General features: G+C 38.8%; 2 protein-coding genes across 6 annotated transcripts in view; one reads left to right on the top strand and one right to left on the bottom strand.

The window, feature by feature from the left end:
• LOC127985904 (mitogen-activated protein kinase 9) overlaps window positions 1-11,097 on the top strand; it is a 28,902-nt gene extending 17,805 nt beyond the window's left edge. For 2 of the 3 annotated variants that reach the window (XM_052588108.1, XM_052588107.1), the window contains 9 exons: window positions 1,369-1,427; window positions 2,876-3,014; window positions 4,137-4,302; window positions 4,424-4,495; window positions 4,619-4,801; window positions 4,897-5,021; window positions 5,156-5,219; window positions 5,485-5,556; window positions 8,086-11,097. In XM_052588108.1, the coding sequence (XP_052444068.1) occupies window positions 1,369-1,427; window positions 2,876-3,014; window positions 4,137-4,302; window positions 4,424-4,495; window positions 4,619-4,801; window positions 4,897-5,021; window positions 5,156-5,219; window positions 5,485-5,556; window positions 8,086-8,228 (1,023 nt within the window). In that variant the 3' untranslated portion in view covers window positions 8,229-11,097. The remainder of the gene's footprint in view (window positions 1-1,368; window positions 1,428-2,875; window positions 3,015-4,136; window positions 4,303-4,423; window positions 4,496-4,618; window positions 4,802-4,896; window positions 5,022-5,155; window positions 5,220-5,484; window positions 5,557-8,085) is intronic. The other variant, XM_052588109.1, reaches the window with a different exon arrangement.
• LOC127985902 (rho GTPase-activating protein 24-like) lies at window positions 11,096-24,659 on the bottom strand. 3 transcript variants are annotated; one of them, XM_052588105.1, is made up of 8 exons: window positions 24,443-24,659; window positions 21,472-21,588; window positions 15,815-16,022; window positions 14,295-14,424; window positions 14,073-14,146; window positions 13,774-13,895; window positions 12,571-13,585; window positions 11,096-11,992 (listed from the first exon to the last, which is right to left on the bottom strand). In XM_052588105.1, the coding sequence occupies exons 1-8, from the start codon at window positions 24,492-24,494 to the stop codon at window positions 11,755-11,757; spliced, it is 1,956 nt and encodes a 651-aa protein (XP_052444065.1). In that variant the 5' UTR covers window positions 24,495-24,659; the 3' UTR covers window positions 11,096-11,754. The 3 variants fall into 3 exon arrangements, with proteins under 3 accessions (XP_052444065.1, XP_052444064.1, XP_052444066.1); XM_052588104.1 differs by having other exon boundaries at window positions 14,295-14,427; window positions 24,443-24,658; XM_052588106.1 differs by lacking the exons at window positions 21,472-21,588; window positions 24,443-24,659 and adding an exon at window positions 16,304-17,513 and having other exon boundaries at window positions 14,295-14,427.
• Between the last annotated feature and the right edge of the window lie 853 nt (window positions 24,660-25,512).

Consider the following 25,512-nt stretch of genomic DNA (forward strand, 5'->3'; position numbering starts at 1 on the left):
AGCAACGGTCTAGGAGGAGTTCGAAAAAGTAGGTTTTCAACATGAATCAAAATGGCGGACAGGAAATTTTGCCAAAATTGACAAATGGGGTATCGGTGTTCTCGGCATGACCCAAGGAATCTATCAACATCAGTTTTGTTACAATAGGCTAATGTATGCAAAAGTTATTAGCATTTTTCGAAAAATCGTTATAACTATTGACCACAAGGTGGCGCTGCCCCCAATTTTTTTGTGTACATTCAGGGCATGGAGCCGGACATTTTTGTAATTATTTGCGAAACGATACGGAACATCATTCTTAAGATACAGCAATTTACAACTAAATTCAAAATGGCCGACGCCCAAAATGGCCGAATTGGGAAAATTCGGTATCATTCGACTCGGAATGATGCACTGAATCTAAAGACACCACTTTTGTGATTTTTGGCAAAACCGTTCAGAAGTTATGAGCAAAAACATGCATTTTTCATATCTCCTGACCACTAGGGGGCACAGCGCCGAAACACTGCAGGTAGTCCCAGGGAATGGTTGTTATAAGACCCACCAAGATTGGTCTCAATAGGCCAAACCGTTGCGGAGATATAGCCTCACGTTCACGTTTGCGTGCTTTTCGAAGAATTCGTTCATGAGCTATTCGGAAACGGTTTGAGAAATCAACTTGAATTCCATAACTTTTTGCCAGCATGGTCTGAAGATTATCTGATTCAATTTTCGTGACAATCGGTGCAACGGCCTAGGACGAGTTCGAAAAAGTAGGTTTTACGAACAATTGACGATAGCGAAAAAACTAAGCCTTGCGATTTTTGAATTTTGGTGTCCATTCGACTCGGCATGAGCCAAGGAATCACAGGAAAAAAGAATTTTCATTTTGTGGCTTACGGTTCAAGAGTTATTAGCATCAAGTTTTTGAAAGTTTAGACAATTGGTGGCGCTAGAGAGTTTGAGTTAGAGACTTCAAATTTGCTACGGTTAATGTTCAGACAGTCCTCTATTAGTGTGCCAAATTATACAACTTTCCCGCAATCGGTTCTATGGGCTACCATAGACTTGGGGTGGAAGAAGAAGAATAATAACGCCAACAAACACAATAGGTGCCTTCGCACCTTCGGTTCTTGGCCCCTAATTTCAAACTTTCGAATGACTCTGAATTGAAAAGCAGTATAAATGTACTACATGACCGTTCTACCATTAGCTTTCCATTAGCTTACCGGTAAGCTTATTTGATTAATTTATTCATTTGAAAGCTGCTAATTGTCCAGTGACTTGCGTATGACTGAAAATCAGGAAGTGAGATGTTGGTCTTTGCTGTCAAGCTGATTGTTATGTGTAGATTAATCCAGATTTATTTTCTCAACCTTTCCCTTCCAGATCATCCGTTTGCTTAATGTCTTCACACCCCAGAAGTCATTGGAAGAGTTTCAGGATCTGTAAGTTTTACGTTGATAAATTCCTGGAGTTTATGCTGACCTTGTCATTTAGGCCTTGTTTACACTTCAGGACTTGATGCCCAATTCTGATTTGTTGCCTCTATATGATTTTTTTGGGCTTCCCTTTTACACGTTCTTTAAATTGAGACCAATATCTGATACATGTGTTTAAACTTGCCATACCATCTGAAACATTGTGCATACAGTATTGTCATTTACTGGCTCAATGTGCTCCCTCCGGAAAATAATGGGACCTGTGCTGAAAAAATTAGTCATGAGCAAAAAAAATAATAATTACTTTCTCCATTAAAAGACGTTTAAAATTATTTATGAATTGTTTAAATCTGACAAGAAAATGACTGAGCCACACCCGTTTGAAGTCGATAGAGCGAGGTCCAGTGAGCGATCCCTCTTTTCTTTTATTGTTAGATTAACATTTATACATTATACAGACGTCCTGTACTGTAATGCACGGATTTACTATAATGTTACCCATCAGATGTTTTTCCCCAACAGTTACCCAAGCAGTCACTTAAGACAGAACAGATTATGTTTGTGTGAATACTGAAATACTGTAATTCTGTATGTGTATTTATCGGTATTGTGCACCGTCAGAAGCCCCGTTATATGCACACACTTAGAATGACAGTCAGCGACAGCAGCGAGTATAGAAAAGGTAATCCTCTCAGAAAACGTACAAATAAAGATAATTTTAGATATATATATAATTTTAGCTGTGCAAATTTATACTAATTTGGCCAGCACGGGTCACATATGACATTATTAAACCACGGAGAAGGACCAAATTTTAGTTTTAATACTTGACGTACAGAACCCAATGCCTCAGAAAATCTAATCTGCCTGTTTACATGGCAGTCGCATTGGTACATAAATCTGATTTTTTTTTTCCCATATCAATAATGCCTGAAAACGATCTCGAAATATCAGAATGCTTGCGTTTTTTTTTTTTCCTGTTTACACTGTCATAGAAGAGATCCGATTTGTCACATATGAGCAAAAAATTTGAATTGGGTCACATTTAACTGGCAGTGTAAATGAGGCCTTAGTGTAAGCTGAGTTTGTATGGCTGTAGGGTGTATTGTTCCTTTGGCCCACTGTGATGTTATTAACATGCATAGTTTTGCTGAGACCACAATGAACTCTCAAGAGGAACTGATAAATTACGCTCTCCTAATGCTGCATGTGATAATTATAGCTTTAGGATTGAAATTACATGTTATTAAATCAAGATTAATTGCAACTCCTGTCCTGACAACAGCACTTCTGTTGCTGTGTTTTATAGAAGTGCTGCTGACTCAAAGTATTAAGCTTGGGATCTGGGGTTGTTATATGCTACTCCGTACTATGTATGTAAGGATATGTAGAGGTAATTTGAGTTGTAGGTGAGCACAGGAAACTGAAGAATCTGATTCCCTGGTTTCTCACAGGTACTTGGTAATGGAACTGATGGATGCTAGCCTTTGTCAGGTGATCCACATGGACCTGGACCATGAGAGGATGTCTTACCTGCTCTACCAGATCCTGTGTGGCATCAGACATCTCCACTCAGTTGGCATCATTCACAGGGTAAGAGCTTCACTGTGGCGAGTTGATTATCAATAACGACAACTCATAGGGGAATTAGAATTAGGGGTGTGCACGGATAGTCGAACATTCGGATATTCGTTCTGCTGTAATTATTAGATAAATAAAAATGATATTCAAATTTCGCTATCTTTTTGCTTGCTATAAAAAATAAATCCACAATAAAACCTAATTAGATTACTTTCTGTGATTCTCTACCGCATTTTTGAAGATGTCTGTAAGCAAAAAATAATTAATGAATGAATAAGAACTGCGGTCTTTTACAGTGATTCAAATACGAATCACAGAAAAAAAACGAAATCAAGAACATTGTTGCGGCATCTCTCAAGCAACGAATAACCACCGCTAACTTGGAGAATGCAGGGAAAAGTCTTCTTCTCGTGTCCGCCCTAGACCCTCGGCACAAACATCTCAGGTTCCTTAACAAAAACATGAGACAAGTAAGAATAAAAAATGTTTTGAACATGTTGGGAACAGTTCTTGCTGGAGCCATGTATTCCACCAGATGAGGATCCCATTCAGTGGTGAAACGAAAACACGAAGCGCTTCACGAAACTTAGTCTCTTAGCACACCGTTATTTGTGTGTCCCGGCAACGTCTGTGCCATCAGAGCGCGTTTTCTTCGCATAGAATGGAAATGGAATAGAATGGAAATTAATATTAAATGAATATTCCCAAGCTATAAAAACCTTACTCTGTGCTGTTTTTAATGTGTACAATTTTAAGTCATAAATAAAGTCATCTGCATAAATACAGCAGTAGCATTATAAAACGAAACATTTTGTATAGCGTGTCTACATGTATTATTGGCCACTGTAGTTGTTTGTCACATGCTGTTCATATGTATTGCAAATTAATTGGCGGACCAACCGGTTAACATCTCTAGAAAACAATTTGTTTAGTACATGCATTGGAAAATATTGACAGTTACTGTTATCATTTGTATCCTAAGGTTTGTAACAAATGTTTTCTTTAAATAAGTGAAGACCAAAACCAGCATGACACATCACCAGCTGTGTTCCCTGAATCATATACTTTGCAATCTATCAATGCCTGAGATGTTTTTCAGTATGACAGTATGAAACCGTCATCTCTACCCCTCAGGATCTGAAGCCTAGTAACATCGTAGTGAAGTCTGACTGCACCCTAAAGATCTTAGACTTTGGGCTGGCCAGAACCGCCTGCACTAACTTCATGATGACACCCTATGTAGTAACCAGATACTACAGAGCACCAGAGGTCATCTTGGGAATGAGATACAAGGAGAATGGTAAAACATTGTTTTTTTTTAATTAATTAATTTTTTTTCCCAGTAGTGCTTTCGAAAGTTAAGCGGTGCGATCCAAATAAAATTGTGGCATATATAATTTTAATTGTATGTGTTTTGCCAGTGGATATCTGGTCGGTGGGCTGCATCATGGGTGAGATGGTTAAAGGAAGTGTCATATTCCAGGGCACTGATCGTATCCTCTGTACTCTTGTACACTGTGCATATATCCCAGTGTCCGTCCTAGTCATTGAAAGTCTTGAATTTTATGCGAATTTATCCTTTTTCACCTTTATATCCTTGACTGAGTTAATCTCAGATATTGACCAGTGGAATAAAGTGATTGAGATTTTGGGAACCCCCTCGCTGGAGTTTATGAACCGTTTGATGGAGACCGTAAGGAACTATGTAATGAACAAACCCCAGTTTCCTGGAGTCAGCTTTAATGAGCTTTTTCCCGATTGGGCCTTCCCTTCAGAGACAGAGCATGACAAGATCAAAAGTAAGATTTTTCTTGCTTTGCTGTCTAAGTGTTCTCTTAATGTTGTACTTTAAACAATTGCATTGACGTGACATTTTACATCATTCCTAATGTAGCTAGTCAAGCACGAGACCTGCTGTCAAAGATGCTGGTAATCGACCCTGAAAGCCGCATCTCTGTGCAGGAGGCCCTCAATCACCCTTACATCCGTGTGTGGTACGACCCAGCCGAGGCCGATGCGGTCAGTGCACCCTTACCCTTTCAAGTGTTTTTGTCTTGCACAGTCCAGTTGAAACTGTTTTACAGGGGAAGTTTTTACTATGCAAGGAGGTTCTCTTGAGACTAGGATGTATAATGATTGTTTCATGTGTTCAGCCTCCTCCGCAGATATCAGACAAGCAGTTGGAGGAGCGGGAACACAGCATTGAGCAGTGGAAAGGTACAAACACCCTCTGCTGTCACTACCTCCTGCTGAGCTATTAGCTTCTTGTAGAAAATGAATGCCTACAGCAGAAATGGTTACTGTGATGAATTTATCCCAGATCCATTTGCATTCTCATTTATTCTAAAGTAATGGAATAGCTTTTGAGCCTTGACCTTGAAAGTTCATAATTTGAATGTCTGCTAAAGTGATGAATGTGAGTTATTAGTGATTTGTAAAACAAATATCTTTATGATTTCTTTGGGTTTTCCCATCACTACAGAGTTGATTTATAAAGAAGTAATGGACTGGGAGGAGAGGAACAAGAATGGAGTGCTGAAAGAGGAGTGTTTAGGTGAGTCACGTACAAATGTGAAAACAATGTAAATGTGTGTCTGTCTATTTGACAATGATTATTGGGAAAACTGACAAACATTGTGTTGTATTTCGACCTCGTACTATAAATACAGTGGGGCAAATTTATTTAATTCCCTGCTGATTTTGTAAGTTTGCCCACTTACAAAGAAATTAAGGGTCTATAATTATTGTTTATTTTAACAGATAGATGCAGAATATCAACCAAAAAATTGATTTGCATTTCAGTGAGTGAAATAAGTATTTGAGGCCCTACCAACCAGCAAGAATTCTGGCTCCCACAGATTAGATTGGTTATGATCTCGCCTCATGGGGCAAGTTCGTGAGAAAGGCGAGGGATCAGCCCCGAACTACACATTAGGACCTTGTTAATGATCTTAAGGCAGTTGAGACCACAACCAAAACAATGGTAACACACTACGCAGCAATGGACTGAAATCCTGCATCAGAAGTGAACATTTTGTCATTAATATCTTGCACCCATGTTGTTCCAAACCTGTAAAAGCTTTCATCTTCAATATTTTGGATGAAAACTGGGAGGCTTGTGACTGTCCCATTGACTGCCAAGTAAGTTACACTGTCAAGGTCCAGAAAAGTATGAAAGACACTGTCAGAAGTCCATCTCATCAGTGGTTCAACACTTTGTTATTTGTTGTTTTATGTAAACTGTTATTTAGTCGTAGTTTACTTGGTAGTCAATGGGACAGTCACAAGCCTCCCAGTTTTCATCCAAAATATCTACAATTGCATTCCAAAGACGAACCAAGATTTTATGGGTTTGGATCAATAAGGGGTGAGTGATTAATGACAACATTTAAATTTTGGGGTGGAGTAACTCTTTAAGGTGATGGAGTGGCCTACCCAGTCTCCAGACCTAAAGTCCTATAGAAAATCTGTGGAGGGAGATGAAACTTTGAGTTGCCATATGACAGCCAAGAAACCTTAAGGATTTAGAGAGGATCTCTAAAGAGGAGTGAATCAAAATTCCTCCTGAGATGTGTGCAAACCTGGTGACCAACTACAAGAAACATCTTAGCTCTGTGATTGCCATCAAGGGTTTCAAGTTATAATTCATGTTTTGATTTGGGATCAAATGCTTATTTCACTCACTGAAATGCAAATCAATTTCTAACCTCTGTATAATGCTTTTTTCTGGATTCTTTTGGTTAGTATTCTGTCTCTACACATTAAAATAAACCTACTATAAAAATTGTAACCGTAATTTAAGTAATTTGTTAAGATTTTACCATACTTGTTCAAAAGAACCTTCACTTTCACTAAAAGTCTCTGATTTATTTATTAAAAAAATGTAGTGGCTAAAGGTGCATTCAGTAGTTTGGATCGAATGTAAAAAGTTTTAGACCTTAAAGGGATAATTCACCCAAAAATCTAAATGATGACATTAAGTATTCACCCTCATGTCGTTCCAAACCCATAAGACCTTCGTTTATCTTCAGAAGATGAATTAAGATATTATAAAATATTAATGTCAGAATTTAGATTTTTGGGTGAACTATCCCTTTAAGGTCTAAAACTTGGATTGGAATTGGATCCAAACTACTGAATGGACATTTAGCCACTAATTTTAATGTTTCACTAAATGTTGTTTAGAATCCTCATGCTCGTTGGCTGTCACCTCTATAGAAAAGCTAGTTGCGTAGTGTAATTTATTGTTGTAAAGAGTGAACATTAGACAGTGGAACACTTTTTATCGTGCTTTACCAGCAAAGATAACAGGAAAATCAGTACCTGTAGAGTCAAAAAAACAGAAAAGGTCTTAAGCTGACATGGACAGAAAATTTAACAATGTGGCGTTCTTGTGATACGCAAGTTGCTTATTTTGAATTCAATTCTTTCCCTGCCGAAGACAAAATTTTCCATCAATTATGAGATGCTTCTCTGACAATTTTCACTGGTGTATGGTAGGAGGCACTATTACGCATCTTTAGTCTCGATCAAAACACAGCGAAGAAGCAGTAACAAGCAGTTGCATATATAAGCAGATTCATATGTAAAATAACAAGATCATCAAGCATTAAACAGCATGTAAATCAAAACTGCCTATCATTACTTAATGAAATGTCGATCCAGAAAGTGGTAAACGACCCTGCAATCTTTGGATGTGTTGTTGGAAGCAATCTATTCCATCTTTGTTTTGATCATTATACTGAATCTGCTCCAGACATGGTCTTTTACAAAAGGCAATTTCCTCAGCTTGTTTTAAAGCAGACTCTGTTTTGGCATATTCTGGGGGAAATTGAAACTTTTGTGAAACTGAAAAATGCTGCCGGTGGCTGGCAAAAACAAAATTAAGCTGGTGAGGAAAAGAGTAAACAGGTGTCGGACTGTTCTCTCAAACTCACTGGTATCAAGTATTTTGTTAAAATCATTTACAGAGAAACATTTGGAACACAAAAACAATAAAATAGGTTAACTGCATTCAGTAGAAGTTTATCTTTAGCACATTAAATTTAGTTGCCCTAATTTTGATGCATTGCATTCTGTGTAGTAGACAGTACTGTGAACAGCAGCACCACTGCCTCCCAGTCATCCTCTATTAACGACATCTCGTCCATGTCAACGGAGCAGACTTTGGCCTCAGACACCGACAGCTCCTGCATCGACACCCTCACAGGACCATTAGAGGAGTGACTTGAGTGGCTTCAACATCCCCCGTCTTCTCGCTTATGTCACATCCCTCTCCATCACCTGTGTGGGCCATGCCGTGGTCTTGACTGAAGCCAACAGGGGGTGCACGTTCATTCAGCTTCAAGTTTACCCTCGTAATCCTTCACTCTTGCTTTTAAGGGGCTGTTTTCTCTCGCTTGTATCAGACATTTGTGTAATATTAGCTCTTAGACAAGTCTGTTGTGGCTAAAGCTCAGTTACACACCAACAGCAAAATCTAAAATCTTTATTATTCTTTTCTTTTATGTTTGACTGCATCTTCACAGTCTTAGTTTTACATTAAAAAAAACTGTTCCTAAATGGGCAAATAATAAATAATAGGTTTATGATTTAATGCATTCACATTTCACTTCATATCTAAAAATAAGTCTAGTGGCGTTATTGCAGCAGCATGTGTAATATCTGGATTTATCCCTGTCATTTATGTCCTCTCTCTCTCTGTGCGATGTAGCTTTTATTACCGTTCATTTCATCACCTAAAAGAAGCACAGATATAAATTCTTGGACAACTTTATAGCTAGTCAGTCCCTTTGGAATGAGTTCCTGTTATAAGTATTGCTGCATGATATTAACAAAGAACACTTACTAGACAACTATTGTAACTACAGATCACTGAAATATGCCTAAACACACCTAGAAACAGAACTATAGTGCCTGCCTCTGTACATAGTCACCATACACCCATTTTAAAAGAGAACCTAATGATGCTTTTCAGTTTGTTAGGGTATAGTCGTGTATATATACGTACATAGATTTTGTGTAAATGTTCAGTTTGTCTTTCTTTGTGCTGTGTGGAAAGAATTTTACAGCTTCTGAATATGCTTTAGCATTTGTACTTTAAAACAAACTATGTGAATGGGACTTGAAATTGATTTAAAAAGAAAATTGCACAGACGTTTAAAAGTGAGAATACTGTTTAAAAAAGAAAAAGAACAATAAGAACAAAAACTTCTAGATATCCAATGGAAAACTTTGGATGCAACATCCTAATCAAGGCCCCTATTCCTTATTCCAAGAATAATTAATCACACCGCTGACAAGATCGTGATTTATCTCATAAGATTGTACATTTAATTGCATGAGCTAATGCAAACCATTGCCTTTTTTAATCTCCTCCAACTTGAAAAGCCCATAAGAATGTACAACGCAAATTTATTTCCTTTCCTTTTTTTATTTTATTTTTTATAGCTGATTTGTCAGCTGATTTTTATTTCTTCAGTTTCCTCTTCTTAAAGATGTCCTCTCAGTAAAACACTGACAGATTTTCAAGTATGTGTGAATTATCAAGGCCATATCATTTCATTTCCTTTATACATGTCTCTACATCCTTAGTTTAATGTTTGCAGACTTGCGATTCAGTGACATACTGTGGGTAACCATCTGCTTAGAGACCTGTTTTGGACTGTGTGATTCTTTAACAGTGGTATTCATGATGGAAACCCACCGTTTCATCAGTTTACTCAGCCTCTCTGCATTCTTTTCCCTCCAGTGTTGTAGATATGTATGATGAAGTGTCCTGTACTCTACGTTAATTTTTATGCATGATAACACAAGCCCTCTTCATCCCAGACTTGAGGTCATTGCAGAAACCTGTCTTCTGGTTGTAAATGATTGGAAAGCCTCTGGAGGATAATATAAATGCATTGAGTTTGTGAGCCTCCAAGCTCTTCTGACAGACTGAAATGGGAATATCAGTAGGTAGATCCTTCACTGATGGACAGGACTGGAGGATGAACTTAGCATCACCATAATTTTCATGCCTAAAGCTTCTCACTATCAGTGTCTCTACAGCTTGGTTTGGAGATCACAAAATTATTGATGGTAATGTACAGTACCTACTATCAAGTTCTTTTTTTTTAGCAGGCTGGGTTGTTTGCTACCCATGCTACTTTGTCCGTTTTCTCAAACATCACATTTCCTGCTCTGCTTGAGCTTGTGAGATTTCTTTTGGTGCTTCACCTTGCTGTAAGGCACAGTGATAATATATTACACAATAGTGCATTGTGTTCCATTCTAATTTCTGAGCCTCATGCAAATTAGTTTTGCTGTCGTGGACTCATTGATTCCTGTTATGAACACTCGTGATGGACCTCTGCAGCACTGAGACCTTCAAGATGACGAAACAAAGCTGGCTCACACTTTCTCAAGGGCTTACTTTCTCTTCTTTTAGGTGTCTGTTTCCCATGGGGGAGAGGGTGCGTGTTTGTGAATGTTAACGGTGTTTTTGTCACTGACAATCTGTCACCAGGGGTGGAATCAGTAATGACTTGAAGAATTATTCACATTTAAGATATTAATTTACTTCTCAGACTATCTTCATAAAGGCCAGTTCACACTGCACTATGAGATTCTGACAGCCAACCTATTACAGTATGTCACTTCTCAGACATTCCACCCTCCGACAAACGCAGATTTAATATGTTCAGTTGGTGAAAAAGCACTGGCCAACCTAAACAGACACCAACAGGGGTAACACACTGATCTGACAAAACCAGACAAACGTGTCTGGGAGTCATGTCTTGTCGGTGCAGAGTGAGTTGGTCTTAAGAAAACAAGTTCTCATGTTCAGCAATCAAATCCTGTAAAAGGAATAGATATCAAACTGCTCCGTGCTAGTAATGTCTGTTTAGCTATCACGTGTTTTGTATTGTGCTACATATGGGTGCCCTGTCAGTGGACTATGATGAGAGTTACCCAAATCAAAAACCTGCCTGAAACATATGCAAAACCTTAAATTATCCTCCATCTACAAAAACAGAGTGAGACTTCTTTTCTCTGTGTAAAAAATAAAGGTTACATCTGTTACAACTGGCCAAATAAAAAGCTCAAAGTACTGTTTGTTTTATGTTTTATTTAATATGGTACAAATGCATTCAGAGTATGAACTGTTTGTGTACAAGGTATGACTGTGTATTGCGTTACCTACACAGGTTCCAATTAAATAAAATGCTCACTGACAAGTTTTCATTTGAATCTATTGTCTCGAATATGACATCCATGCTTACTAGACATGAAATTTTATCTTACTTTGGATCATTCCACAGTCTTTGATCACTCAAATGGCAAAAAAATTGCCTTTAGTATTATTTGGAGCATGCTGGTCTCCACATCCGTTCAGGCAACAGAACTGTTCTTGAAAGTGGGGCAATGGTTTCCCTCAGGAATGCATCCTCCTTTCTACAGCCCTGAAAAAGTGTCCTGTTTTTTTTTTTTTTTTTTTTTTATAACAGTTATTACTATATAGCTGTTTCCCAACCCTTGACTTGGGAGTACTTGTAACACTGAACATGTTTTATGTCTTCCTAATTCCACTCCTCGGTGTGTTGGTTGAAATTCCCCGACTTGAAATGGAGGTACCGAATAACAAAGACATCGAAAATGTATGCTACTGGGGATGCTCCCATGACCAGAGTTTAAAAAACACTGCTTTAAAACAATTAAACATTAATATGCTACTAAGACTGGTCTTGTAGCACAGCACGTGAATGTTTCAAAAACTCTGAACAATGCGACTGGTTTTCCGGGCCTCTGCGTTAAGCTCGCCAAATGTTTCGAAAAACTGCTCCATTTCCTGTTGCAGAGTGGTGTTCCGTCTATCAGCATCTACACGGGCTCGCTCTACATTTCTCATTTTGATCTCCGACACACTGACCCAGCGCCGCTGCTGCTCCAGAGTTGAGCGAAGCCCTGCAACTTCCCCCTGAAGTACCTTGTTCCTCTGCTCCAGCCTGGTGACAGAGAATGGAGAAACCATACTGTGTTCAGGTATGCTTATTTATCAGTCCAGTGTTTCTCAACCCTGAACGCTAAACCAACATCGTAAAAAAATTTACTCTTCTGAATCATACACACTCGACTCAACTTCTTGGCTTGTTAGAGACTCAGACCTGAAAAGTAAGGTTACAGAATGTGTACTGCTGGTGTTTCTTCAGGAACAGGGTTGGGAAAGACTGCGTTAATGCAGGTGTAGCCAATCCTGCTACTAGAGAGCTACCATCCTACCCCATTCAGATCCACTAGTGCTCCAACACACCTCACTGTAATTTTTGAACTGACATTTATAGGCAAAGTCAGTCCTGGAGTGCCACTGTCCTGCAGAGTTAATCTCCAACCCTAACCAAACACATAAGCTAATCAAGGTCTTCAGAATCACTAAGGCTACAGGCAAGTGGGAACTAAACCCTGCAGGACAAAGGCACTCTAGAACCAATGTTGCCTATATCTGCAGTCCATTTTGTTTTTGCAACTGTTTTGCTTTTGCAATCCCTGTTGTCAGTTACCAAGACAACTGATTTAGTGATCTTACCTGTTAATTTTTGCCTCGTACTCCGCCTTTTGTCTGGTCATCTGTTGACGAAGCCCTGCAACAAGGCACTGCATTGCATGGGAAGCTGGAAAGCCCAGGAGCTCTTGGGGAGCATTTGGTAAAAAGACTTCGCTGCTGCCGGTGCTTAAAGGTGCATCTGTAGGAGCAGAGGATGAGGCAGGGGAGTTAGGGCAAAGCTCTTCCTCTCTAGAGTCCATTCTGAATGAGGAGAACTGCTCTGGGGAGACATTGCGAGGGCTTGCAGCTCCACCGCTCCCACTGCCCCCATCCAAAGGCACAATCTCACAAGAGGACCAAGAGCTGCTGCTCTCAGCCACATTGGCAGTACCTTTGGCCTCCCTGTCCTCTATATATTGCTCCCCCTGCTCCTTAGTAACTATGTTGTCATAGACAGATAAGGTACTATCTTGGGCTTCACTGCTGCCTCCACTTTTCCCTAGCGCTTTTTCTGGTCCACAGCTAAGTTCTTCGATGTCAGGCCAGCTCCTTGACTGCATACACATTTGAACTCCAGCTTCCAGTTCTTTGCTCAAAGAAGAGCAGGCAGTAGTGACAGGTAGTGGGGTTGAGGGTGTAGGTACATGCCCTGTATTGAGAGATTCTTGTGCTGGGCTGTTCTGACTGTAGTTGTCATAAATCAGAGCAGAGCTGGTTGGTGAAGAGTTCTCTTCACGTTGTTGCTCTGCCTCTGATGGATGGGCAATGTTTTTGTTATAAGGGCTTTGAAAAGACCCTCTCCTCTTTGTGTTTAACGGTAGAGAGTGTTCATGTGGACAGGCTACAGTCTGGTCTGGAAGGACCATTTGATCTTTGCTCAACAGAGGTTGCCTCATGTGGGCAGGTGGTTCGTGCACCCATTCCACAAGGTTACTGTGTCTCTGTATGGGGAGGGCGGCTTGTAAAGACGTTTCAGGAGGGTTGCAGTTCTCTCTGGAGAAGAGCAAGCTGTGCTCACGGATCAGTTCAGACATTAGATGTTGCACAACTGCTGCCCCTAGTAAAGAAGAGTGGTATGAGTAAGTGCATTCCCCACAGATTTAAGGAAAACAGTTTCATATGACCTCAAATCATGAGTACATACACTTAACTTTAGTAGTTAGAGCTATCTAAATCTCAGTTGAAGCCAGGATTTTATTTGGTTTTGCCACAAACCATATTTATGGAGACCTAAATATTTCTCACCTCCAATGATACTTTCTGGGTCCTCTGCTTTAGGCCTTAGGATGTTTGGCCCAAAAACTGTTGCCAAGTTCTGGATACTCATCTTGTTGACATTGGAGTATGACTGCACATCATTTAAGAATCTGGAACCGAGATGTGTCATAGCCGTGTTATCTGATGTGAGCAATATTAAACATTTAAGACTAGACACATCATTGCACATTAGGCTAAAACTCCAAATGCCAATATAAATATAAAAAGAATATGAAAAAAAAAACTAACCCCTAAACCTTGGAATAAAAAAAATACTTCAGTCTTACTGGCAGATGTATTTCAGGAGGTTGAAGTTTGCTACAGGTAGCTCATAAAGGAGACTCCTCAAGTCTTGCAAACCCTAAAGTACAGGATGTGATTATAAGACAAATTATTGCTGGTTCCTCAATGAACAGAATATAATAATATTAAAACACATTTCATTTAAATTTGTCAGATAACATCATGTGCTATTTGAAGTTAGTGATAGTTAACATGGTTTATTATACCTTTTCTCTGTCTGAGGGGATTCTTTTGCCACATACAAGAAACTCTTCATAGTGGGAAAACGGCACCAAAGGTTCAGGCAGCTCCCTGAGGTATAATTTTAGCAAAGATGCTACTGTGTGGACATCTGTGCTGCTGGGAGAGCAAACATGTATTCACTACGAGAGTTAATTCGAGTATTTGTGGTTGCATTTACTTTTTTTGTTAATTACATTATTAATAAATTACTTTTAATAATTTGTTTTTATATCTCATACACACAGACACTGGTATTCCTATCATTATGGGTACATTTCATAGGCATAATTGTATACAGACCAAACTGTATTTTCTATGCCCTTACCCTAACCCATGGGTCAAAAGAGCCATTTTGGCCCCTTTCCCAACAAATACAATTCACATGGAGTCACTAAATATTTGATCCCCAAATATACACGGCATATAGCTAAAGTGTTATATTCAGTAATGTTATAAGGCAGGGGCATAGCAATAATTTCAGAAGTGAGGGGGACAGAAATTTCAAATAATAATAATAATAGCCCTAATTATATTTATATATATCTAATTGAAAAAAAAAAACTAAAAATACTTTTCTTATCTCTTACTTGGCTAAGAAATAAAATACACTGCTGGACAATAACCAATCATTTGTCTTCTATAATATTTTTGATATATTTTACTAATGACAATTTTATGGTTATGATTGTATAATCAATATAATAGTTTATATACTACAAACACTTTTTCCACTTATCACAGAATAAGGCAGAAAACATATTTTATAGCTTCTGTACTGTAATTATTCTGTACTGTCACTTTTCATTTAAATCTAGATGTATTCACATTGGCCCTTTGAAAACTTATACGTGAACACACTTGCCCATAAAAAGTGCATGGGAAGAGTTTAGGTTTTCTTAAATATCAGGGTTACACAGTATTGGAAACATGGGAGCCACCGCGGAGGAATGAAAGAGCTGCATGCAGGTTCGGGAGCCGCGGGTTGCCTACCCCTGCCCTAACTTTGACCCTACACCTAAATCTACCCCTCACATATAATTTCCCCACAAGGGATATCTGGTCCTCATAATACAGAGAATACACACACAGCAGTGTAGGGCAAACTTCAACTTCAGCTCCCTTTCAATTTATAAGTTACATTGAATTGACCATGTCCACAATGAAGCTACATTTTCAACTTTCGAACTTGGCTTTGTCAAGTCATTCAAAGTTAGCTTTGTTGAATCTTTATTTTCTAATTCATTATTTTTTTTATTTTCCTTGGAACACTTATTGCTGTTCAATATGAATTTCTTATTCTTCATTAAATTCCTTAGAAAAATTACTGCTACCTCACTTAAAATTGAGAAACTGAATTGGAATTTTGAAACATTTTCAAGTAAATTCAGTTTGACGAATTCTTCTTGAATCTTGTTAGGTAGCTTGTATAGTTTTCAAATCACTGCTAATGTAGCTACATTATGCTAAACGGAACGACTCATGTCTATTAACGTCAATCTCTTACCTGTCAAAAGATGGTTTCTCCCCAGCATCAAAAGCTTCCTGTAGCTCTTTAACCAGAGTGGCCTGGCCGGGCTGCCTAAAGAGTCCCACCTCTGTGAGCCCCTGCTCTCGGATGAAATCAACACACTGCTCCACCACCAAAGGAGCCATGTGATCCCCATACCTCCTCTCATACAGGACTGTCTCCTCCAACCTTTGACCAAATACACCTGTGATGGTAAAATACAGGTATAGAGCTGTCAGCATCAGACCCCGTATAGCTTCTTCTTAGTTACCTAATTTTGTTAACTGAGATGTGCTGAAATAGCAAGAGCTGTTAACCTCAAGAGCATAAATTGAAGATCGTGTTGAGTCCACAGAAATGGGACGGATGCATAAAACAATAATAATGTTCGGCTTTAAGAGTAATGCACGCTGCAGCTGCAATGCACCAAAATCCAACTCTGTGTGTGATGGTGTGTGCTCTCCCTGCCTAATATTTAATACTCACGTCTTCTGAAGCTCAGCACCCTTTTTATCTTCCTGTAAGCAGAGTGAGAGAGATAGCTTCCAGTCCGCTGGATTGTCTGTTTGTTTTCAGGCATCTTTTCTTGTCTGTCTCTTCAATTGTGTCTGTCTGGCTCTGTCTTCTTTTTGGGGGGCACTCACAAATCCGCTATACTGACCTCACCCTGTGATGTTTTCAGTCTTCGTAGCGATCTTGAATCTGGCACCGTACCAATGTCCTCGTTGAACCTAAATCCCTTTTGCTCATGTTTTGCAAACTTGTTTGGTCTAGGACTTGATGTTCCTTTCCCTTTGCTCTTCCTCCTCCCTCTCTCTCGCTCTCCTGTCTGCAGGTAAGGTGATGAGGCTTAGTGCACCGAAGAGAAGCTCTCTCTCTCTCTCTCCTGCCGATGTGCAACACTGACCCTCCAGCTCAGATACGCGAGCTTATCGGATATATCAGCATTCCAAATCAGATGACAGTCCTCATTATGAAAGAGGAGGCATTGTTCAAGTACACACCTTATTTTGAGGACATTTCTTTCAGTTTTAGTTACTAAGAGTCCAAAAGTTGAATGAACAATTGATCAAAAAACAACTTGTCGCACTTTTACATGCATCCCAATCATGAAAGCACTTCTTCCACACTGTTGTCCATCCAGTGCTCGACCTCTTATACCATTCCAGGTTTCTTCCTTTGGGAGCTTTTCAATAAAATGGGAATAAGTCTAGTTCAAAGTAGATGTTCCCTGTGACGCTGCCTCTTGAAGTGGATGTCTCAGTCATATGCCATCATTGATGGTGACATCAACAGAGACTTGTCTGTGTTCGCGTCTGAGGGGAGGTTATGTTTGTCTGGACTTAATTGTCCAGAGTCTCCAGTGACGTGAGTCAGCACCTCCTCGGTTTACTGTCAAATTAAGTCCGCCTCCCTAACTGAATTTCAAACACGGTTATACTTTTTCTAAAAGTACGTCTCCTGTAATCTTTCTTTCTTTGTTTCCTGTCTGCTTTCTTGCGACCTCTTATCTGTATTGAGCTACTCCACTGCAGGGTTACTGGAGTGTGGCCAAGGTGGCGCCAACACCTTCTGTTTCCCCTATTTCTGTCCCCTCAACATGAATCAGTAACGCCACAAAACACAGATTGACTAAAAATAAATGAGCTAGAACTTTCTGCTATATCTTCCTTTCTTTCTCTCTGTCCCTGTGTACCTCACATGGCTTGAATCCAAGAAGTTTCCACTGGACACAGCTGGACACACCCCTCAAACCCTTTTTAAACATTTGTGCCCAGTAACTTGGCCCCTGATGAGAATCCCAGTCTAAAACAGATCCTTAGACGTTGGCCCAGTGAGTGTGCGGTGCATGTGAATGTGGTGGTGTTATCTGGAGGGCCATCTCTCACCTTTTAGGAGCCCCAGAGCTGTGTGGAGTTATGTTGGAGAGGTAATGTAGGGAATTCATTGGGAATGTTAATCTCTCCTGGGAAATAAGCAGCAACATGGACTCTGAAACTCGAGTTTTCCATTCAGCTCAAATTTGCATGTACAGGAAAAGACTTTCCAAGGTGAAAAAAAGTGCACTTCCATAATATACTTAATGTGCTCTATTCTTGCACACCATTATTTTGTACATTATACGGTAAAACTGATTCTTTAGTACTTAAGATAATCTTCCGATCATATAAGTGTACTCAATTTTGCTATTTTGGGACACCATAAATCTGAACAAGAATACACTTTTAATGTATCTCTGTATTAAAAAAAGTATTAATTTACCACTTGTAGTACACTTGAACCATCTTTCATACATTAATACACACATCATTTTTTCAAATAGTTAAATAAGTATGTTAAAATCTCATTTTAGTTTATATTCATGGTGTCCCAAAATAGCACAGGTGAGTAGAATAAGATGATCATAAGTTTATCTTAAGAAGTAGTAAAGATTCATTTTAGTTAAGTACAAAACTAGTGCGCTAAAAAAGAGCACTTTAAGTAATGTTACATTTCGGAAGTGTACTTTTTTTCACCTGGATTAGATTTAAAAGACTGTCTTTGTAAAATAACATATAAAATCTACTGTGTGTTTGGGTAATGTTAGATAAAACAATTGTCATTAAAGTGCCCCTATCATGGGTTACGATTATGAAAGGTTCATATTTTGGTTTTTGGTTTTATAATATGCATTTATTTTTACCTTATTTGCTCAACGCCTACTAAACGATTCGCTCAGCGATTCAGTTTTTCATGCTAATCTGTGGTGATTGTTCTGCTTGGTAGATTTAATTTCCATTTCATCATGCCTGTAATATCTGATAAAGCAGTGTTTGGGAGAGCAGTGCTGATTTGTGTGTACAGCCAGGGAAACGGCTATTTTTACCGCTCCAAGAGTGGCACCTATAGTGGCAAAGAATGAATTAGCATTTTCATTCAGACCAACGCATAAATCAAGTTTTCCCAGGTCTGCACGCACAACAAATGGCCAGGTAATATGCAAATGTTTCATGTTTACATCAACATGACATGGCTTGGGATGTGTTTTAAAAAGGACTCATTTAAATGATTCAGAGTCGACTCTTTCTTTTGAGAGAAAGTAACTTCACACACGGTACACTTTCAGATTTAAAACTTTGCAAGATGTTTTCATTCACTTAGAGCTGTGTTAAACACTGCATTAAAGGTCATTTTGAAAAATCAATAATGGGGCACTTTAAATGCATTATATTTAGTTCCACGGAAAGGATTTTGCCCCTTTTGTGGGTTTTTTTTTTTTTTTGGTCACACTTAAAAGACTCAGATCATCAAACAAATCTGAATATTACACAAAGATAATGCAAGTAAATACAAAATGCAGTTTTTAGATGATGATTTCATTTATTAAGGAAAAAAAGCTGTCCAAACACCGAACATCATGCCGTGATCTAAAGAAATTCAAGGAAAGATGAGAAACAAAATAGTTGACATGTATCAGTCTGGAAAGGGTTATAAAGCCGTTTCTAAGGCCTTGGGACTCCAGCAAACATGGTCAGAGCCATTATCCACAAATGGACAAAACTTGTGAACCTGTGGAAGTGAACCAGCCCAGGAGTGGTCGGCCAACTAAAATTACTCCAAGAGTGCAACGACAACATCTAAAGAAGTGCAGGCTTATTTTAAAAAATAAAAAGGCTTGAATCACCTTTACACAATCACAATCACAAATTTTAATTATCCTAAAAACTTTTGTTGATAAGACAAAACCATGAATTCTGCGCTCTATCAGAAAATCCTGAAGGAGAATGTCCGGCCGTCAGCTTGTCATCTCAAGCTCACTTGGGTTATGCAGCAGAGCAATGATCTCAAACACACCGACAAGTCCACCTCCAAATGGCTCAAGAAAAACTAAATTAAGGTTTTGGACAGGCCAAGTCAAAGTTTGGACTGAGATGCTATGGCATGAGCTTTAAACAGTGCTTTCATGCTTGAAAACCCTCCAATGTGGCTGAATTAAAACAATTCGAAAAGTGGGACAAAATGAATTCACAGCATTGTGAAAGACTCATTGCCAGTTATTGCAAACACTTGATTGCAGTTGTTGCTGCCAAGGGTGGTACAACCAGCTATTAGATTTAGGGGATAATTACTTTTTCACGAAAAGCCAGGCAGGTTTGGTTTGGACAGCTTTTTTCCCTACAAATAATTGATATCATTATTTCAAAACTGCATTTTGTATTAACCCGGGTTATCTTGGTGTAATATTAAAACTAGTTTTATGATCTGAATCTTTTAAGTCTGACAAATATGCAAAAATGAAAAAAAAAAGGAAGGAAGGGGGCAAAAACCTTTTCACGGCACTGTAGATGAATACTATAGGGTGGGTACAAGCTCTTAATTAAATTATGATTCATTTTGATTCATTTGGGCATATTTCAGCTATATTATCCGTTTGCTTGCATATGTGAGAAATTCTCTCTATACTAATGCTGTACATTATACAATTAACCTTCTTTTAAGGTTAATTGTATAAAAAATTTTAAAAAATTATTAATTTGAAAAACTAACAACAGAACCCAAATGTAATTAAATTCCTATTTAACAGATATAAGATATATACATGTTTTTCTATAATCAAGGATTATATCTGTTAAATATAATTTTGTACAGATATAATCAACACAACCAACACTGCTCTGTGGATACCAGCTGAAGTAAAACTGACAATCAATTAGACACTAAAGTAAAAAGTCATTTTGAATGATTAAAAAGGCTCATTCCAATCCATTTGTTCATAAATGGGATTGTACTGTTTGCACTGTATGCCGTTTTGATTCACTAAATCAAATTAATTTATAGTAGTTTATAAATCTAAACAGTTTAAGTAACATTTACTCAAACTCAGGTAAAATATGACTTCTATTGCCATGGAAAAACATTTTGTAATCAGTTTTTGGATTGTTTGAATGAAGATTTGGGATTGATCGATATTTGTTTCCTGTTTAAATGCATACATTCTTATTGAAAATAGATATTTGTATGACTGTTGTAGTGTCTTGCATTCACAAAGCTATTTCATTGTATGGATGTGATGGGGGTTGATGGCTCTCATGAGAAAACCAAGGTGTACTATAACATCATTATTCCCAGGCACACTGCCAAGATAAACACACAGCTGCCGCCCATGAGCTCTCACGCCAACATATGCTGTAAGTAAAAGAGTAGGAGAAGACTGAACCACTGAGAAAAGTTCATGAGATGGTGCTTGAACTCTAAATGACACTGGCTGGAAAACACTTGCCAACTTCGTTTGCAGAAATCACGAGGACAATTCTCAATATTTGCTGTTTTGAATGACATCAGCTCTAGCAGCATGTGTTTTTCAGCATTTTGTGAGGTTTGCGAACATGGTAGACAAAGTGCCGTCTGTGAGGAGGCTAGTCATTAGAGTGTGCAATAAATGGCCCATGATTTGGAAATGTCTGGAATGTGTGTGTATTGTGTGAATGGGTTGTTATGTCTATGGCTGGAATCCTGAAGACTGATTGGATGGATCTGCTGTTTCATCGTCACACTGAATGTTAAACTTTGAAGTGTTTCATCATGAGAATGACCCGCACAGGCCTGGATTTTCCAGAGACCACTGAGTGTAGAAATAGAATTAGTCAGATATTCTGGTGTGTGTGTGTGTGTACCTGTAAAAGGAATCCAGATGCCCTTATTTAGGCTCTTCAGCCATTCCTCCCCCTGACCACAGCTGTTTGACAGGAAGAAATATGAGCCAGGACTAACCAGTACATCCCTGTTTCCTTCTAAATGGAAAGACAGTGGGAAAATACATTGAAAAGGTTAGTTTAACAATCCCACAGCAACAAAGTACCCAAAAGTAGAAATTGGGGGTTTGAATTTAGAAGGTTTGTATTAAGAAGACAATATTACGCTAGTGTGTTTAATGATACTTCTTTCTTTATACTGTATACAACATTAAATCTTTGTCTTTTGGGTGGAGTAAGGCTAAAGCTAAGTGGCGCATATAGCTTCACTGTGTGAAAAATCTCTGTTCGTCCATAATGGCCATTGTGTCCTTCAAGTCCATCAGTGAGCTAACTGGAAGACAGCCCACGATGAATCCGATCACTATTTCTTATCTTTAAGCACCACAAGAGTTCGGTGAGGGGAAAGGAGAGCATTGATCTTCAGAATTAAATTAAAAACTCTTGCCATTTTTTTCTCCTTCATGCATCTCTCAGAGACAATATTAATCACAAGATGGGTCTCGGTCACAATTAAAGTATGCCCCAGATTCCACTCACATTTGCAAGTAGAGTGCAGTAATTAATCCCAAAGAGGACACTTTCTGTAACAAGACGAGAGCTGTAAAACTCCAGCTAAGTGGTTTATCAATACCGACCACTTGCTGAGGCTGGCCTAAGCAATAATGATATTAAAAGGAGAGCATTGAAATGCCATGAAAGGGCATTTCACAGATTCAGAGCAGTCGCCGCCACAGTGGGGATCAAATCCTTTGACAGTCACTGATAAGTACTTGCTAAAAATACTGGCAAAGAATATGGACATAAAATGATATTTCACTCAAAAATGTAAATTCATTTATTTATTAAGCTTGTGTCTTGACTGTATGACTCAAACCCAAATCCGCCAATGGAACACACATAAAAAAAGAGATGTTTACAGTGTTCTTCCATATGATGATACAACTTTGTAAAGCTCCAGAAATTCCATTACGTTTAGTCATTTAGCAGACGCTTTTATCCAAAGCACCTTACAAATGAGGACAGGCAATGATATACAAGTGCTATAACAAGTCTCAGTTAGCTTAATGCAATACATGTAGCAAGGTTTTTGTTTTTTTAAATCATATAATTAATAAAAAGGAAATAGATAGAATAGAAAAAGAATAGAGCAAGCTAGTGTTAAAGGTGTTTTTTTCTTTCGTTAATTGTATAATGAAAAGAAACAGATAGAATACAAAAAGATTAGAGAAATTAGTGTTTTTTTTTTTTTAAGAAAACAAGCAGTTAGTAAAGTCTACAAGGGACACTTTTTTAAAGAATAGAATTAGAATAGAAAGTGTTAGAGTTAGAGGTCATTCCAGCAGGAGGGAACATTTAATTTCAAAAGTTGAAATTAAAAAGTGATTTTGTGGTTTTTTTGTGATTGCACATTAAAGCGATGTTCACTTGCAGAACGCAAGCTTCTGGAGGCACATTAGTCTGAAGTAATGAATTTAAGTAAATGGGTGCAGAGCCAGTGGTGGTTTTGTAGGCAAACATAATGCCTTGAGTTTTATGCGAGCAGCCATTGGTAGCCAGTGCAATGTATTAAACAAAGATGTGATGTGCATTATTTTTGGCGCATTAAAAATGTATCTTGCTGCCGTGTTCTGTATTAATTGTAAAGGTTTGATAGAACTGGAAGACCTGCCAAGAAGCCTAAAGTGAGAAGGTTATTTTTACCGATGTCAAATCTCAAATGGTGGGGATGATTCACATCATTTGTCTTCAGAAGACCTGGAATATAGTGCAAAGTTGTATTTTATCTGGCTTTTTTGGTTATTTTTTGAGCAACATCCTTTCAGCATATATGGAAAAGTGCTGCATTAACATTCTGCTTGACATCTCCTTTTATGTTCCATATAAGAAAGTTATAAGGTTTGGAAAAACCTTATAGGGGTAAATAATGACAGAATTGTCTTTTCGTTTATCTGTTTCAGTACAAGTACTTGAGGATAAATATGATAACCAGTGTAAGTAGTCGGTTCATTGACACAATCTATGTAATAAACAGGAAGTCTGCATGTAATAAAGAGTAGCATGGGGGGTTAGGGACTCTTGTTTTTATAGCTCAGTAATTGAAACAATGGCAAATGCTTCCTTAAAGTGGTTATGTGGCATAAAAACAACAGCCTAGTTTTCCTCATGTTTGCATGAATTAGAAAGATTTTTTTTCTGATTCATGTTTGCATGAATTAGAAATACTTTTTTTCTAATCCATGGTACAATGCAGAATTTTATCACGCATGGCTCATCTAATAGGCTACTTTGCATTCTTCTAAGTTGCCTGTTGGGGGTGTTATTTGTAGCAATAACATTACTTGCTGCAAGCAAAATATATAACAGCAGAGCTGTTCCGCAGACTTCAGGTTTTCACATTCATGTCATCTATCCTCATTTTCAGATCTCTCTGTATTTACAATGATTTAGTCAACTCTGTTTGCTTGTTCCACCCAAGTCTTTTCATACACATTATTTTGAAATCCTCTCCTGCCCATAAAGACAAACCAGAAATCTACCTGTCGCTTCTCTGCTTTAATGTATTCATAAGTGAAAACTCTGTCAACGTGACATGGAGTCTGTCCTTCACGTACTGCTTCCCTTCAAGCACTGGAAGTAATCGCTTGACCCAGAAACTCATGCAAACCATGTCTTTCAGGTTAAGCTGCTAGTTATGAGCACTCCTCAATATGTATAGTTTATCTTAATTCTGAATATTAAAAATATGTATACTCTCTCTCTCTAGTTATATAACATGCAATATAATCAAATGTCTATATATAAAATGTATTATGCTGCAAAAAAGTTTTCTCAAGTTCACACTGTCTGAACAACTAATACACCGGTGGGAAGTAGCGAAGCACTCGCTCACCTTTCTGTGCACCGCTGTTGTACTTCCAGGACTTGAAGCAGGCGAGTCCCATCCTGCAGGTGGATGTCTCTTGAGATGCCTCAGCCGAGCTCAAATCCTCTGTGGGCGTGCATCACCATCATCACTGGTGCTGGAGCTCCTGCTGCTGCTAATCAGTGGAAGCTGGCCACGCTGGCGGCATCCCTGAGCGCAGGCTCCACAGCACTGCCATGGCCTGGACAGAAGCCCCATCTGTCTCTCTATCCCTATCTCCCTCCTCATCCATCTCATCAATAAAGCCTCAGCCCTATCCCGTTGGCAGACGCTTTGCTGGAGAGATGGAAGGGCGGGGCCTGGACCCTCTGCGGCAGACTATTCCGGACACACATGCATACACACACACACACACACCCACTGGCCGCAGCATCCCTCCAGCAGTTGTAATTACTTCAGTACAGTATGCCGTCTCAGGCAGCCAGGACCAATTTCTCTAATGCATCCACCATACCCATCCCTCCCCCACCCCACCCCAGTTGGTTTAATGGCCATCGACGTGATCGGCCCTCACCCACAAACTATGACTCAAAGAGGTTATAAAGACGTGAGCGGGTGGCCGGCGTGTTAAACTTTTGAACCGTCCTCCATTAGGCTAAGAGGAGCCGTCGTCTCTCTCATCCTCCCTTTCCCATCTGCCCTTTCTCTCGTTCTTGCTCGCTTTCCTTCTCACTGCAAGTCAGATTTATGATTCCCGGCCTGGCAGGATCTCAGGCATATATTGATCCTGATGAAAGAGGCTCACTTCATTTGTAAAAGAGGAATGGGCCTTTTCAGAAGAATTTACACATCCCATCAAGTGTAGGAGTCATAGCTGTACTGATGTGGCAGCTGGATTGTCATATACAATACACACACCAATCATGTACCTTTGCACATTTTCACTAAATTATTTCTTTAAAATTATACTATTTGGTAAGTTTGCCAAATGTAAGTGTTTTGCAGATGGTATTTGGTGTGCCTGTGCATTGACTGAAACATGGACCAATCACTGGTTATGTTTGGGCTCTTGGTGTTGTTACAGTATTTGTTCCACT

This window comes from Carassius gibelio, chromosome B21 (assembly GCF_023724105.1).
Source record: "Carassius gibelio isolate Cgi1373 ecotype wild population from Czech Republic chromosome B21, carGib1.2-hapl.c, whole genome shotgun sequence".
Classification (NCBI taxonomy): domain Eukaryota; kingdom Metazoa; phylum Chordata; class Actinopteri; order Cypriniformes; family Cyprinidae; genus Carassius; species Carassius gibelio.